At 38.4% G+C, this 17452-nt stretch overlaps 1 protein-coding gene, 1 non-coding gene and 1 pseudogene across 2 annotated transcripts; 2 read left to right on the top strand and 1 right to left on the bottom strand.

Moving 5' to 3' along the window:
- Positions 1–662: 662 nt before the first annotated feature.
- Positions 663–1656, bottom strand: LOC123629981 (annotated as a pseudogene).
- A 775-nt stretch (positions 1657–2431) lies between these two features.
- Positions 2432–12736, top strand: LOC123629980 (ankyrin repeat domain-containing protein 26-like). The gene is made up of 4 exons (XM_045539320.1): positions 2432–2682; positions 6724–6838; positions 6997–7170; positions 12607–12736. The coding sequence occupies exons 1-4, from the start codon at positions 2432–2434 to the stop codon at positions 12724–12726; spliced, it is 660 nt and encodes a 219-aa protein (XP_045395276.1). The 3' UTR covers positions 12727–12736.
- Positions 12737–15511: 2775 nt separating this feature from the next.
- Positions 15512–15618, top strand: LOC123630000. The gene has a single exon (XR_006732515.1). It is a non-coding gene; the product is annotated as a U6 spliceosomal RNA (small nuclear RNA).
- The last annotated feature ends 1834 nt before the right edge of the window (positions 15619–17452 follow it).

Here is a 17452-nt window from a genome sequence, read left to right as displayed (position 1 = left end):
TCCTATTACTGTATTCTGACCTCTGAACTGCCCTCCCTCTGCAGTGTCCTCCCTCATCATCCTACTTCACAGTGTCTCACCATCACCTCCTCCAGGAAGCCTTCCCTGAGTAGCTCCCCAGGGAGAACCCCAGTCATCTCCCCAAGGCAGCCCACTTGTCTTCTGTTACTTTTGTGGGTTCTTTCTATTCTCAAGCGTAACTCTAGTCTTAGAACAGTGACTAAGTGATCTCCTCAGAAAAGCCCAGCGCCCCTGAGGCCGTGCCCCATGTTTGAGGAATGTTCTCTGATGCTGAGAGTATCCCCAACCAGCCCTACAGAAGTGCTGCAGTCCCTGAGTTCTGTGTGCCTGGAGATGCCTGCCTGGCTGTCATCCATGCATGTGTGTTCCCCCAGCAGCATGACTGTGCCTCCTGCCACCACCCAGCATCAGCATCAGTGGGAGGGGAGCTCATCTTTTTACCACTAGTTAACCAAAGTTGTTGTTTTCTTTTTATAACCTATTATTTCAGACAGACTGGAAATAACAAGATTTTATCTTTTTTTTCTGCACAGGATGATGCTTCACAAAAGTAGTTTGAAATTCCATCCATTCAAGTTTTATGCATTTTTCATTCATTTAAAAAGGGATTGTTCAGAGGAAAGAAATTATTTTCACCAATTTCAGAACTGGTGGAGATTGGCTGTTTCACAGTAGCAGACAGTGCAATCAGTATCTGCCAATGGATGTTCTCTGTAAACACGTCCTTCCCTGTTCCGGTAAACAAGTCCCTTGTGTCTCGTGTCACTCCGCTCCTCTTGCCCATAAGAATCGTAAGTCTCCCCACAGAGTCTGAGCCCATAACATAGTAATCAGCACAACTTAGGGCTGGGGTGCTGTAGCTGTTAGCATAGGAATCGCAACTCTGTTCATCATAGGTGGTGCCGTCTCCATCACCTTAGTCATATTGTCCTTATTTCTCTTACATTGGGGGTGGTGGTGGAGATCTCCACCCAGCTGGGGACACTCCTCTTGATCTTGGAGTGAGAAGTCCTCTTTTGCAACTCACTGGCTTTGGAGTGGAAAGGATTCTCCTAGGAGTTGGTGTCCCTCTTGGTACACGAACTCCACCAGCTGGGCCGCGACTTCTCCCCTTCCTCTGGTAATTGCTGGGGTTGGTACATCTCTTGTATCCAAGGCGGGTTTCCCTCCAACCACTGGAAGATCTGCATTTTCTGAACCATCATTCAAATGTATTAATTCCTGGAGCTGTACTTGCCTCACCTCATCATTACAGTCAGGGATGAGAAACTTTTTTGAGTTTTCTGAAAACGTGTCATCCAGGCATAAGCTTCTGTAGGCACTTCAGTGACAGAACATGGAGATGGAAGTACTTTGAAGTACTTTGGTTCTCCACTTTTCCTCAAATCTTCCTCCTTCACCTCGTCTTTCATGGAACCTTTTCCAAGGATGGACATTTTTGTCAAAGTTTCTTCTTGTAAACACTTCAGAAACTTGCCATGTGGGCCCAAAAGTTTCCCCACAAAGTTGAACTTAAGGAACTGTTTTACAGGAGTTAACACTGTGTTCCAGCTTTATGTTCCTGTTAATCACCACCTCAATGTACTTTTGTTCACCTTTGCTCTCTCCTTTTCGACACCCCCAGCCACAGGGCATGCTTTGAAGGAGGGGTCCAGGGAGTCCCTCTGGCCATCAGCTAGGCCAGACACTTCTCTAAGCTCACTGGCTGCCCAAAGCTCAGCCTGGAAGGGAGCGGGCAGCAGCGGCTCAGCAACCTCCAAGCCGCCCCCCGTGCCAGTAGCAGAGAGACCGGCCACCTGCCATAGAAGCGGCCAAGCCTGCTGGACAGCCAGGCAGGTGTGGCTGCACAGAGGCTGGCAAGGGCTGCTCAGCCTCTATCCCCAGTGGCAGCCGAGGGCCCAGCACTGGAGACCCCTGCCTATGGACTCTGGGTGAGGAGGAGCAGGCACAGGCTGTGCATTCAATCAGGCTGCTGGGCCATAGGCCCGGTGGGTGGCGCACTGGGAGATACTGAGGCTGCCCGGGGCGAGCCCAGCCAGCCTGCGCAGGTGCATGACACGCGGACGGTGGGGACAGAGCAGCCCCAACCGGCCACGCGTCCAGAGGAGCTTGGTGGAGGGGACGATTTGTCCGTTGGCAGTTGTGCGCATGCGCAGTGACATCACATTCTGATGCGCATGCGCACTTGCTTTAACGGCTGTGCTTGGCTGTGCTTGGCTGTGCTTGGTGCTGCTTGGCTCTTCCTGGCAGTTTATTCCTGTCAGTCGTTAGAAACCGAGATTTTCCTTGGAGGTCGTGGTCAGATAGGGTTGTCTTGATTGTACTGGGCTCCCCAGGTGGGGAATAAGCAAGGGGGTGGGGTGGGAGGTGGGGGTGAGCTGAGGTTCCTGTGAAGCCCGAAGCCACCACCATGAGGAAGATCTTTTGCTTCGGGAGAAAGAAGGTTGGGCCGCCCTCCGGCCCCTCCAGCAACCATGGCGAGACCAGGGTGGGCCTGGAAGGCGAGACTGGTGACAGCGCCTTCCTACAGCCATGGTACCACATCCGGGAAAAAGATCTCAGCAAAATTCACCAAGCTGCCAGCGCTGGTGACTTAGCGAAATTGGAGCGGATCCTTTCACTGAAGAAAAAGGCCTTGGATGCCAGAGATAGAAAGAACAGGTAATGGGATGGCCATCCTGGGCCTGGGTGCCCGGCGGGTGTGGGGGAAACGCCCTTCCCAGACTGGCGGGAGCCCGGACTGCTGTCAGCCAGGGCGCCAGGCTGTCCTCCCTGCGGGCTCCGCAGCACCTGGGACGTGGGAACCTTCTAGGCGTCCAGCGCCAAGGCCGTCTTCATGGGCAGCAGCACAAAAGCCAAACTTAAGCTGGTTCCCCGTCCACTCATGATTCCCCTTCTAGAACACTTTATTGCCAATTTTACCTATTTAACTAACACAAGTACATACAGTGTTTTATTTTTAATGTACACCTTTTAAAACATGGTTATATACGTTATAGAAAGGTACATAATGAGAGTAATAATTCACATAATGTATCAAATTCTGGGCCAAAACATCTTTGCATGAAATCCAATATCCGTTTTATGTCAATGTACATCTATGTGACTGTGTCCTTTACTCAGGGAACTTAGAAGGAAACTTTCAAGTGGGTATATGGTACCATAGTCTTCAACAGGAAGACTCATTTTTCTGAAAATGTGAGTTCCTTCTATATTTATCAATTTTACATAAGCCAAATAAAAGTATTAAGGTTTTCACATTTTTGAGTTACACAGGGTATCTCTCTTTTATTGTGTTTTGTAATGGAGTGAAAAAGGCTTGTTCTTCTAGATTTCAAAATGTGCTATTAATTTCCACAAATTAATCATTTATTAACAGTTACAGAGACAGATAAATGAACAGAACAGGATAGAAAATCCAGAAACACCCAAATATAGGAAAAAATTTAGAACTTGATAATGGTGACAAATACAACAAGGAAAAAACTGACTGGTAATTTAAAACTGGGCAAAGTACATTTTTTGCAGATCTACACACATAGGAAAAAATAGTGTCCTAGCTAAGAGAAGGATTTTAAGTTAAAAGAGGAATGAGATACTGTTAATCTAGCCACAGAGTTAATAAGAATGAAGATATTAAATACTAATATTAAAAATTGAAAATAGTTATACTGGTGCTTATAGTTTGTTGCTGATTTCTTTTCACATAAACAACTTGGTGGTAACTGTGAACTTAATGACACTGACACGCTGCCTATTGCACTAAGGAGGCAACTGTAACTACACATTTACAAAATATATATGCCCTTTACACATGAATTCCATTGTACTAAAATATCTTCAAGAAACAGAGATCATACAATTTGTTTTTCTTAGCACTTCTTAAAATAATAATGTATTAGGAGAAACACATAGGATGGATTTTATAAATCAATTTGGTTGTGTCCATAGGATGAAATAATATGTGACCATAGAAGGTGGCATACATATGTATGTGTGCTGACAGGTAAAGAATATTTAGGTATATCAAGTAAGAATAAAACTTATTTTGATTATACATATACACAAACACACTGTGGTCTTGTGTTAGCTGTAAATTGTACAAAATGTGATACAATTTGATATATCTGGGCATTTGTATTACAAGTGAATTTTTTTCCTTTTTCTTATCTGTGATTTCTGCAATTAGCATGTATGCTTTAAAAGTCCTAGTAAAAATTTACTATTAATGATATAATCCCTGGGAAGAGCAGTAATACGAGTCTTGCAGAGACAGAAATAATTTCTTCATTTCTATTGATTTATTTTTAATTTTTTTGTGGATTGGAATCTTCTGCCAACTTTTAGCCCTTCAGAAATAAAGGGGATCTTTTTATCTGTACCTGAAGATTTTGTTTTAGATACATTTGTATAATGTGCATATGTTTTGTTACATATATATTTATTACTTATATGTAAAAAGTTGAGATTAATCATATTTTAGTTGTATAATTATGAAAATGAAAAATAGCAAGTATAACTGATTGTTAGTATTACAGAGTTAACACTTTATAAGAGTTTTCTTTAAAAATATTGAACTTTTCAACTCTATCCTTTCAATCCATTTATTCATCAAACATAGTGTGAATACTTATTATGTAGCAGCATATTCTACTATCTTTTAGGATACATCCATCCTTAAAAAATTCCTATTTACCTGACCAGCCTGAGCAATTGAAATATTAAAAATTGGAGTGAGCCGGGCGCGGTGGCTCACACCTGTAATCCTAGCACTCTGGGAGGCCAAGGTGGGTCAATCACTCGAGGTCAGGAGTTCGAGACCAGCCTGAGCAAGAGCGAGACCCCGTCTCTACTAAAAAAAATAGAAAGAAATTATCTGGCCAACTAAAATATATATAGAAAAAATGAGCCGGGCATGGTGGCACATGCCTATAGTCCCAGCTACTCGGGAGGCTGAGGCAGTAAGATCACTTAAGCTGAGGAGTCTGAGGTTGCTGTGAGCTAGGCTGACGCCATGGCACTCACTCTAGCCAGGGCAATAAAGCAACACTCTGTCTCAAAAAAAAAAAAAAAAAAAAAAAAAAAAGTATTAGGGCTTAACTTCAGTTAAAGCTTTTCCTCACTCCTTTCAAATGAAAGCATTTCTGAAGGTAGAAAATTATAAAAGATGAGCTTTAACTGCCCTTTTAAAATTTGTAACAGTATTAAATACTAATATTAAACATTGAAAATATCTGATTGTCACACATCATGTAAATGTGAATATTGAATAAAGGAGACATACCTATTCATTTGAGTCCTGGGTTTCCTTTGCTTTGAAGTTATTTGAAAATCAAAGTAAGAATTACTTGGCTTTAAAATTTTTGTTATTTCAACCTCCTTTTATCATAGCATTTCTTTTTATTATTTCAGCATATTATGGGGGCACAAATGTTTAGGTTATGTATATTGCCTTTGCCCTACCCGAGTCAGAGCTTCAAGTGTGTCCATCCCCCAGACAGTGCACACTGCACCTGCCCGTTAGGTGTGAATATACCCATATCCTCTTCCCCCCTCCCATCTGCATGACACCCAGTGAGTATTACTACTATATGTGCACGTAAGTGTTGTTCAGTTAATACCAATTTGATAGTGAGTGCATGTGGTGCTTATTTTTCCATTCTTGTGATACTTCCCTTAGTAGAATGGGCTCCAGCTCTATCCAGGATAATACAAGAGGTGCTAGATCACCATTGTTTTCATGCCTGAGTAGAACTCCATGGTGTACATATACCATATTTTGTTAATCCACTCCCGTATTGATGGGCACTTGGGTTGTTTCCACATCTTTGCAATTGTGAATTGTGCTGCAACAAACATTTGAGTGCAGATGTCTTTTTTAATAGAATGTCTTGTTTTCCTTTGGGTAGATGCCCAGTAATGGGATTCTGAAATTTATATAAATGGCAATGATACCAGTAGAACTGCCATAAACCTATTGTAGATGCCATGTTTCACTTAATGTAGGGCACCATTCATTGTGTGATGCCCTGTTATTTTGTTTATCAATGAGATAATTTTTAAATGCTGCCCATTATAGTTGAAATAAGTCATGAATAAAAAGTACCATTCCAGTATCAGTGATGTTAAAATGTGAGAAAATGAGCACCCTAGCATCATTGAAATAGTGTTATCTCTAGTCTTGAAAAAAAATACCTCACAAAATAGGTATAATTGTGTCATTTTACTTAATTAAAATGTCTTTGTTTAATAGTAGTAATAATTATATTATCTAACAATCATTGAGCTATTATTTGCATTAGGAAGTGTTCAAAATACTTTGTACAGATTCTCATTTAAGCATCACGGTGATGTCCTATGAGATAGCTACTATTTTTTTGTGTGTGCCTATTTTATTGAAGAGGAAATTGAGGCACAGAAAAGGCCAAGTGATAGCTAGTAATTCATAGAGCTTAAAGTAGGATGCAAACCCAAGTCGAACTGACTCCAAAAGCCAAGCTCTTTCTCTTCAAATAGGCTGCTCCTTTATTAATGCAGTAGGAATAGGAGCTAATAAATGTTGTACTTTCTTCACAAGAAAATTATATATTTGTTTTGAAGGTGGAGGAATAACATGCTGTTTAATATTTACAGTTACCTGAATCACTGTATATTTTAAGATAGTGCACTACAATTTCCTAAAAATCCCTCTCACTTTCATAGGACTGCTCTCCATTTGGCCTGTGCCAGTGGCTATCCAAAAATGGTTACTATCCTTGTGGACAGAAAATGTAATCTCAATGTCCCCGACAATGAAAAAAGGACAGCTCTGATTAAGGTATGTAGCAGCCATCTATTTCAGTATGAGATGGATTTGATTTCAATACACACAATAAGAATAAATTTATTTCATTTAAACAGAACTAGTTGGTGGAATCTGTGGAATATTTTGAGTTCCTAGAATTTATGATGTATTTCTTGATCTGATACTGATAGGCGGTACAATGCCAGAAAGAGGAGTGTGCCAGCATCCTGTTAGAACGTGGTGCGGATCCAAATCACAGTGACGTCTATGGCAACACAGCTCTTCACTATGCTGTCTATCATGGGAACCTGTCAATCACAGAAAAACTCCTTTCACATGGCGCAAATATAGAAGCAATAAACAAGGTATAGATCAACCAACTTTGTTTTCAAAATATAGAACACTGACATATGTAACCATCAATTTTCCATATTTGGAAGCTCAAATATTCCCTGAATGAAAATAGTTTGAAATAACTTAATTGTCTAAGATTTTACTTTAAATATTTAAACACTTAAAGAAACATTAGAGGATGCAGCTTTCTTTTATACATTCATGGTTAATATTTGTGAACACCCTCCATGTATTAAAGGAAAACTTGCTTTTTCAAGTTTTTTTCCAAACAAGTTCCCCCCCCCCCCAATTCGTATAAAATAACCCAGGGATGCCAAATATGCCCTGGAAGTAGGCTTTATCTTAAAACTCATATCTAAAGCACTATACAGCAAATGGAAGTCTTGCTGCTGTTGGCAAGTTCCCTAAAAATGTGATTTATATCAAAGTGACTTATCTCTAATTGGCAAGTCTTAAGAGAGAAAAATGGAAAGGGAAAAAGAGAACAATCAGAAATATGCCAGCCAGTTTGGAAATCAGGTAATTTAGGGAAAATACAATGGAGATGTTTTTTGTATGTTTATTTGTTTGATTGTTCCCAGTTTATATGTTTAGACAAAGTGATCTTCAATTTTCAGAAAAATAATTCTCATTTTGGGAAAGAGTGGTAGTGAGTTGTAAACTTGCACAGAAATCAGACTGGCAGTGAATAGGTGGTGATGATGTGGGGAAGACTTCAGAAGAGGGAAGAGTAAGTACTCAACTGACTTCTTATCCTACTCTTGCAGAAACAGCCACTTAGACAAGACTCTACTAGAATTTCTTGTTGGGAAAGTGGGTGATACAGAGCTTATAAAAAGCAAAATCAGGCTGTATTTTGAGTTTCTTAGTCCCTGTTCTAACCCTGTGCAGTAAAATTAAGTGGAGTTTTCAGTAAATAACTCCATGTTTTACTATTTCCTGTTTTTGGGCAGATCTCCAAATGATCAAGGGACTTGGCTATGTGAGAGAGATAAGACAGTGAAGTGATTGTCTACTCCATTGATTCTCAGCTAGAGTTGTATACCACAGTGACCTGGGAAAATTTTTTAAGAATCTACAAGTCTGCCAATCCCTGAAGACTTTGGTTTAGTAAATCCAATAAGGCCTGGACATATATATTTAAACAGATTTCCTCAAAGCTGGCTGCAGTCATATATGCCTGTTGTCCCAGCTATTCTGGAGAGTTGAGGCAGGAGGATCACTTGAGCCTAGGAGTTCAAGCCCACCTGTGCAACATAATGAAACGCTTCTGTAACCAATGAAAAAAAATTTTCTTGAGATTCTGATGCACTCCTATTTAAGAATCACTGAATAAATAAATATAATATATATTACCATATTTCAAAAACTGAAGAAATCTCCAGAAGATTTGGAGTTTGATAGATGCTACTTCCTTCAAATCTCTCCTTTCTAATAATATCAGTCTGACTTTATCTGCCTTTGTCTAGCTCTGTGGTTGAGCAGTTCAAAAGAATATCATTGGGAATATCTATCAGCTTATAAACTAACACCTTTTTCCTTCTCTTTAACAATCCTTCACTGCCATTCAGAGAGTCTTTAGAAATTTGCTTTCAGACAGTCTTTCAATAAGTAGCAGCGGGCCCTTTCAGGATTTCACATTTCTTTGTTAACATTCAGGGGATTAGCTCAACAAATGTTTACTACAAGCAGGATTTTCTCAAATAGAATGATAGCAAATCCTGAACCTTTTATTCAGGTACAGCTGTATTAAGGACTATCTCTGTATGTCTGTTAAGTTCATAGAGCTTTGGCATAATGAGGATGGCAGTTTTAAACACTGAGAGCCTTGAAGTTCCTAAGAACATAGATACAAATTCTTTTTTTTTTTTTTATTTCAGCTCATCATGGGGGTACATAAGTTCAGGTTATATACATTGTCCATGTCCCGCCCATCCTCCTGAGTCAGAGCCTCAAGTGTGTCCATTCTCCAGACAGTGCACCTGGCACTCACCATGTAGTCATACCTCCATCCCCTCCCCCCACCCCCCATCTCCCCGAGTCAGCACCTTCAAGCATGACCATTCCCCAGACGGTGCACAACGCACTCATCATGTAGGCATACACCCATCCCCTCCCCCCACCCCCCATCTCAGTCTGATATCCACTTGGTACCCTTCCCCCATGTGCATTTAGGTGATGATCAGGGAAACCAGTTTTCTGGTGAGTACTTGTGATGCTTGTTTTTCCATTCTTTGAATACATCACTTAATACAGTGGGTTCCAGTTCTCTCCAGGAGAACCAAAGAGATGTCGTATCACCATTATTTCTTATAGCTGAGTAATACTCCATGATATACATATACCACACTTTACTAATCCATTCGTGGATTGATGGGCATTTGGGTTGTTTCCACATCTTTGCAATTGTGAATTGTGCTGCTATAAACATTTGGGTACAGGTGTCTTTGTTGTAGAATGACTTTTGTTCTTCTGGGTAGATGCCCAATAATGGGATTGCTGGATCGAATGGTAGGTTTACTTGAATCTGTTTAAGGTATCTCCATAATGCTTTCCACAGGGTTTGCACTAGTTTGCATTCCCACCAGCAGTGTATGAGTGTTCCTGTCTCTCCGCATCCACGCCAACATGTGTTGTTTTGGGACTTTTTGATAAAGGCCATTCTCACTGGAGTTAAGTGATATCTCATTGTGGTTTTGATTTGCATTTCCCTGATGATTAGGGATGTTGAGCATTTTTTCATATGTTTGTTAGCCATTCTGATATCTTCTTTTGAAAAATTTCTATTCACGTCCTTTGCCCACTTTTTGATAGGGTTGTTTGATTTTTTCTTGCTGATTTTCCTGAGTTCTAAATAGATTCTTGTTATCAGTCCTTTATCTGATGTGTAGTATGCGAAAGTTTTTTCCCACTCTGTAGGCTGTCTGTTTATTTTCGTGACTGTTTCTTTGGCTGTGCAGAAGCTTTTTAATTTCATCAGGTCCCATTCGTTCATTTTTGTTGTTGCTGTGATTGCCTTAGGGGTTTTCTTCATAAATTCTTTGCCTAGACCAATGTCTGTAAGAGTCTTTCCTACATTTTCTTCTAGAGTTCTGATAGTTTCCCACCTCAGATTTAAGTCTGTTAGCCACCGTGATTTGATTTTTGTGAGAGGTGAAAGCTGTGGGTCCTGTTTTAGTCTTCTACATGTAGCTATCCAGTTTTCCCAGCACCATTAATTAAATAAGGAATCTTTTCCCCAGAGTATGTTTTTGTCTGCTTTGTCAATGATTGGATGGCTATATGAGGATGGTTTCATATTTGGATTTTCTGTTCTTTTCCATTGGCCTCTGTCCCTGTACCAATACCAAGTAGTTTCAATAATCACAGCTTTGTAGTATAGTTTGAAGTCTGGTAAATTAATACCTCCCATTTTGTTTTTGTTGCTTAAAATTGCTTTTGCTAAATGGGGTCTTCTCTGGTTCCACACAAAGCATAGAATTACTCTTTCTATACCTGTGAAAATTCTTTTAATAATCCAGTTTTATCAGTCCTGTGAGCTAACACTAACCCTACATCAGTTAACCATTTGGTTAACAATCTGGGAAAAATGAACACAAATGGACAGTAGATGAACAGATGCTTGAAAAATTCTTGAAGTGGGTATTATGAGTCTTAATAGCAACTTTTATTACACGTTGGGGCTTGGTATTTTGGTAAAACCTATGATACTAAAGAAAGGAAAGATTTCACATGTACGTATGTGCTTTATGTACAACTATTTGGAAACATCTTTAGCAAATTTGAGAACACAAGCACTATAGTCAAAATGCAGCCCATCAATAGGTTTAGTTTGTTTCCATAAATTGAGTCCACATGTAAAATTTAGGAGACATGGAGGAAACTGGGTTTCAGGCCTCCCCAAAGAATCAAACCTATTGTCCCTTGAGCTCATATGACTGTTTGCTGTGCTGTGCGGATCTTCCCCCTTTATACAAGGTGTATGTTCTCCAGTTTGCTCCTGTGCCCACCTAGGTGCTTCCATGTTCAGGTCACCTACTTTGCCTACATAAGCATTTGAGAGGAGAAATCTTGTTTCATGGTATATTTTGAAATGATTTCAAGGTTTTCAGGAGAGCTTATACTTGTTGATAATGTATGTCATCTATATTATATGTTAATCTATTAGTAATATGGTTGGATTTTAGGATATAGAAGTTCTTTTTTACAAAATCTATTTTTCTTTATATATACCATAAATAATCATTCTCCTATTAGCAAGCCTATAAGCTTTCTAGGTTACCCATGGTTATAGTTGGCTAGGCTGTGCATAATTCAGACAACAGTATATCTTTCTCCTCTGCGTAGACCCTGTGAAGTGCAAATGATTTAGGGGATTCCATTATGTTAGCAATAATCCACACAGATCACCATTAGAACTTTTATTGATAAGCCATTATATTTTTATTTCTGATTTATATTTTGCATAAAGTAAAAATAACTTTGTAAGTACCAATTAAAATGGAAATCAGAATACAGGTGGAATATAATAAAGTAGATATGCATTAGCATCCCAGGATTGTCATTATAATTGAGGAGAAAAGTCATGCATCATCTTGTCATAGGAGAAACAACATGGATCATGTAATAATAAGGAATTGAAGTTCATTTATTCAGAGCCCATTTCCTTAGTGACCCATTTGGGGAAGTAGTGCCTGACATTGGCACCTGGGGTCCTACACCACTGTTAGAAGAGAATCACATGAGTTTGTGTCACCTGGAGGAAACCTCCATATTTACTGGAAAATTCTCAAAACTGTATCTCTGAAGATTTAGTTCTTCACATGTTCTTTTGCAAGAAAAGTATTGTCACATGGAGATGAGGCAAAGTTTGAGAGATTTCTTTATTACTGGACATATGATACACAATTTTGCACACTTTCTGTAGCATAGATGGTCATAGAATCTGTCTCTTGGGGTATAGTCTTTAATTGTGGTAAATAAATACTCTCTGCAATGTCATTTAAGAAACGTTGCTGTAGATATAATAATTGAGATCATTAATTCAATAAAAGTACTTGAAGCATTTACTACTATGTCTTAGGGTTTGGGAATGAGGAGATAAAAGATACAACCCCTGCCCTCAAGAAGTTCTTGGTTTGGATAGAAAACAATAAAATACGTACAGTATACCATTGTAAATGTGATAGAAACAAAGATTCTTGGAACCCATAAATGTTTGAAGTGAATTTTGGAGATAGCAGGAGCTGGCGTGGAGAGGGAGAGGAGGGGAGTTTCTAAGGGAAGGAGCAGCACATGGGAAAGCACAGAGGGGCGAGAGGATGAAACTACCTTTCATTTACTTTCTGTATGATATGTTTAAGTTCATAGGATCTTACATCAAATTTTCAGTTCAATTGGTAGATATGAAATTTTGTAAATGATATATCAATTTTGCTGTATTACAGGATCACCTCACTCCACTTTTACTTGCTGTGAGTGGAAAAAAAGAGGAAATGGTAGAATTTTTGGTAAAGAAGAATGCAAATGTAAATGCAGTCGATAAAATGAACAGGTATAGTATTTAGTGCTTTTTTTTTTAAAAAAAAGTGAATGTTATTTTAGGGTAGTAAGAGTCATTCAAGTCAGAAGTATTAAAAGAACAAGAAGATTAACATAATTTTTGGGAGGATAGAGTGACAAATGTCAACACAAATCATCAGTTAGGTATAAAAGCAACTACGTGGACTGGGCAACCTAAAGAACAGTATGCAGTAGGATTTGTCATCTCTTATAATGCTGACTGATATTTGTTGTTTGTAATCTGATGTTTTTGATCATGTGATCTTATATCAGCTAAAGATGTTTCATACTAGTTTTATTAAAGTGTGGACTTTAACTTTTAGTTCACTTTATGCCTCAATATCGAAGTTCTTAACCCTTTCATAATATTTTTTAACTTTTTCTTCTAGAGTTTTCCTTCAAAAATGCTATATGAAACATAAATAGAAGTTGAAAGTCATTTTGTCTTTTTGATAACTCTTTGCTTTAAGTTGCTTTCTTTGAAGAATATTGATGTTAGGTGATTCCTAAAGGATTATTAATTGCTATAGCTAGATACTGTGGGTTCATCTGTTGTTTTTATTGTTTTTATTTCTAACATATTTTGATTTTTTTCTTTTTAATTGTTATGAGAAAAGGGAGAAAGAGAACTTTATTTGGATAATGTTTCTCTTTAATGAAGAAGGTAAGCCATAAGTGGATGATAAAGGGAAAAGAGGCTTTCCATTCACATAAGACCGGGTTTAAATTCTAGCTTTCCCACTTGCTAAGTAAGTGTGTGACCTTGGGAACACTACTTATCACCAAATGTGTATTCTAACATGAAAAGGAGAATAACAATATGCCTTTCCAGGATGGTTGTGTACAAGTCAGATTATATAGAGAGCATTGAATTCAGTGCCCAGCGCATGCTCATCAGCATGATTAACTGAAACCAATATGACTCCTATTTTTATCATTATTATTGATGTTATTGTTTTAAGCCTGCAGATAGCTCCTATTTAACTGACCCCTGGTTGACTTTGAATTACAGTACATTATATCAAAATAGGGAGGACATGGACAGTACTTCAGTTAATACCTTGCTTACTTTAGATAAGTGATCTCAGCAAAGAATGACCAACTCCTCCTATGTTATACCTTAATGAGACAAAATGCTACCTTTTGTCCCTTGCTTTTAACCTTGGTGGTAATTTATAAAGATAAACACTTGAGCATCCAAGATGCTTGTGCCAGTTAGTACATGTAAATGGTTAATTCTACAATGACAGGCAGAATATTCAGCTGGTAATATATATTAAATTAGCATTTTAAATAACTTTTTTAAAGTTCCTAGGAATGAAGTTATCTCTCTGTTATTTTAGAACAGCCCTTGTGCTTGCTGCACATTGTAAATCACCAAGTATAGTCACTCTTCTTCTTGAGCAAGATACTGACGTTTTTCATGAAGATATCTTTGGATGGGCTGCAAAAGATTATCCCACTGCTAGTGGTTTACATAAGTAAGTATTTACATTAAAAGACTAATTAACACTAAACTGAGGTTTAAAATAATTATCAGTCTTTTCGCTCATACATCAGGTGAAATTTCATAGTGTGTTTCAGGTAGCATGGGAATGGCAGTGAGTTAGTCCAATTGATCAGTCAGAAATGAAGCAAAAGGCTAAAGTAGTTAAAAGTAGTAATAGGTACAGAATTCTTCATTTCAGGAGTTTTAAGGCCATTATCTTTAGTGATATCAATGTTTTCCATTTCATTAGATGAATAACCCCTCAGCATGGGATAATAATCATGTGACATATTTGATTCTTCTAATTAGTTATTTGGGTCTTGAAGTGTCTAGTTAACAGAAAATTTTGTACTGTCTCCTAGGGGCTATCTCCTATAGCCTCCTCCTTGAATTTCTGAAGAAATTAAAGTGTTCTCTAAGTGCAAAGAAGACAGCCATTTTTACAAGTCAGAAGGAGGGGAATGAAAGGACATTTCAATCATTCTATTGCCTCCTTTGATTCTGTCGTTGCATTTGACACTGGTCTTGCTATCTGGAAATGATTGACCTTTGCAACCAGGGTGCCCTTACAGGTTCCCATCCCTCAGTGTTCACGGTGATCCATACTTAGCCTTCAATGTCACATCTTTTTTGATTTCATGTGCATAGGCACATATGCTCCACCATTGTTCCTAAAGCACCAGTACCCTGGTCTGGCAGCTGGGCCTCCTAGCTATGCCCACACACACAGTCAGCAAAATGGCCCTCCCTCCACACTCAAAACCTCACATGGGGCCCTCATCTCAGCCTGGACTTAGCCTAGATCTTCTTGGTAAGTTATCCTTTGATGCCCTTCTTTGTCTTCCCTCTAACAAATAGTTGGGATTGTTCTAAATAGTCAGAGAGTTTCAAATATTGTTGCAGGAAGATATTAGGGCTTCCTTTCTTCTTTGCTACTGGATTTGTGTGCTAAGCCCCCTTTTCCCCCTGTGTGGTGCCTTTTCTTAGGTACCGGAAAGTTACATTTCATCCTTGTGCAGAGTTACGGTCACAAACTTGTAGTTGGCCCCTCATGTGATCTGTTTTTCACAGTGAAAATCTCCCAAGCTATCAATACATGCATCTGTACCTCAAGTTTATTAAATATTTTCAAGTTCCACCACACAAGGAAGCCAGTCAACAGAATTCTCTGAGTCTAAAGTAGGTTAATTGGTTGACTGGCTCCTCTGTTGATTAAATAAATAAATAAATAAACAGGAGGTTGGTTGGATTCAATGGGGCCAAGCCTCATCCATGACTCGTCAGTGTCCAAGTAGGACTTTGTGCTTGCTTCATCAACACTTACAGTAAAATTGAAAGAATATGGAGAAGATTATCATGGTCCTTGCCCAAGGATGGCATAAAAATTTATGAAGCATTTCATATTTTGTGCAGTCCTTTGAACATCATTTGACTAGTTGCTGACTAGCTCCAAGGAAACAGGGTGTGTCAGAGCAAAACAGGTGTCACCCAATATTAAAATTGTGATTTTCACTAAAAAGAAAATTGTGTAAAGTGATCTGTGAAATGACAGTGGAGTTGAGTATTGGACATGTAATGTTATCGTGCAAATATGTTGTTGGTACTTACCTCAGACATGAGAAAATGTTAACTAGCATCCCCTTCATTGAACTTAGAAAAAAATAAAAGTAACGTGTTGCTTTCCACGTCACTTGGAGAGAAACATGGAGAGTAAGCATCATGCTAACAAAGATCTGCTGGTTCAGAGTTTGAGTAGGTAGAGAAGGAACAGTAGCAGTCCAAACCAGGTCTTGACGTTTATTAGTTTTCCGCCCTTGGTGTGATTGATTAGGTCAGTAATGGGGGACATTTATTTTATCTAATTTAAGGCTATAATATATTTATTAATACATTTTGTTTCAAAGTATAAAATAGCTGAGATACCCTGAATTATGAGCCACAGAGAATAGGACAACTAATAATTGAAATTAGGACTCAATAACATTTCCTGAAAACTTTAACATCTGGAAAAAATACAGAATGGGTTTTAAATTTTTTTTTTTTTTTTTTTTTTTTGAGACAGAGTCTCACTCTGTTGCCTGGGCTAGAGTGCCGTGGCATCAGCCTAGCTCACAGCAGCCTCAGACTCCTGGGCTCAAGCCATCTTCCTGTCTCAGCCTCCTGAGTAGCTGGGACTACAGGCACTCACCACCATGCCCTGCTAACTTTTTCTGTTTCGGGTAAAGATGAGGTCTTACTCTTGCTTAGCCTGGGTTAGAACTCCTGAGCTTAAGCCTCCTGTCTTGGCTTCCTAGAGTGCTAGGATTACAGACATCAGCCACCACACCTGGCCTCAGAATGAATTGCATTTGGGATTCTAAAGTAATATCAGCAATTAAATTCAAGAACAAAATATTCCATTACTTCACTATTTCTTCAAGCATTGTAAAAATGTTATATTGTCAGTATCAAATATATATGACAACCTATTAATACTGACAGAAGGCAGAAAAATTCTCATGTCCTAAAGATGTTGAGCCTAAGAAAAGCAACTTGTCAATGAACAAATAACTGTTGGTTATAGCGCTAAGACTTCTTTTATGTTCAGGACACTTTTCATTATGTCAAGCGTACTGTAGTTAGTTGACTGAACTATACTGCCCACACTTCATGAGGACTTCACCTTACCTTTTTATTCTTTAATTAGAAGCTTAATAAGAACTTTGCAGAGCTTACGGATTTGAAGTGTTGGGGTAATTAAAGTTCTGATATTAGCTCTGATTTTGTTGAAATACTCTTGAGAATTTCATATATTTGGTAAATATTTTCATATAAGCACTAAAATAGTAATATTATTTATTACATTTTTATACACAGTATTCACCACCAAACTTCAGAATATAAAGAAGAAAAGATACCTGACAACGCTTCTCAAAATAACAATGCAGGTAAAACTTCTAATAGTGAATTATTCTTGGTGGTTCTACCAGGGGTAAAAAATTAAGAGTAAGGAAGTTTTGAGCACAGAGGATCAGTTAAAAAGTCAATCTGTAAATTGCATGTGTATTTTTAAAATTTATTTCTTAGTAGTCTAGAATTTAGAATTATTTAATAAGGTAGTTGTAGGGACTTTATAATGTCAAACAGTATTGTCTAAAAAGAGTCTTCATTTAATTATGGTCCCTAAAATGCTCTATGATGTCCTTGAATAAATAAAAAAAAGGTTTTAAAGTTAATATGTTATATGGTTCCTCTATGATCAC

Source organism: Lemur catta, unplaced genomic scaffold (assembly GCF_020740605.2).
Source record: "Lemur catta isolate mLemCat1 unplaced genomic scaffold, mLemCat1.pri scaffold_66_ctg1, whole genome shotgun sequence".
Lineage (NCBI taxonomy): Eukaryota > Metazoa > Chordata > Mammalia > Primates > Lemuridae > Lemur > Lemur catta.
The sequence above is the reverse complement of the archived record's forward strand: the minus strand, read 5'-3'. Positions and strand labels throughout refer to the sequence as shown.

Coding starts and splice junctions, on each gene's coding strand:
- LOC123629980 (XM_045539320.1), top strand. CDS start 2,432: ATGAGGAAGATCTTTTGCTTCGGGAGAAAGAAGGTTGGGCCGCCCTCC. Junction 2,683..6,723: donor GCCAGAGATAGAAAGAACAG/GTAATGGGATGG, acceptor TCACTTTCATAG/GACTGCTCTCCATTTGGCCT. Junction 6,839..6,996: donor AAAGGACAGCTCTGATTAAG/GTATGTAGCAGC, acceptor TGATACTGATAG/GCGGTACAATGCCAGAAAGA.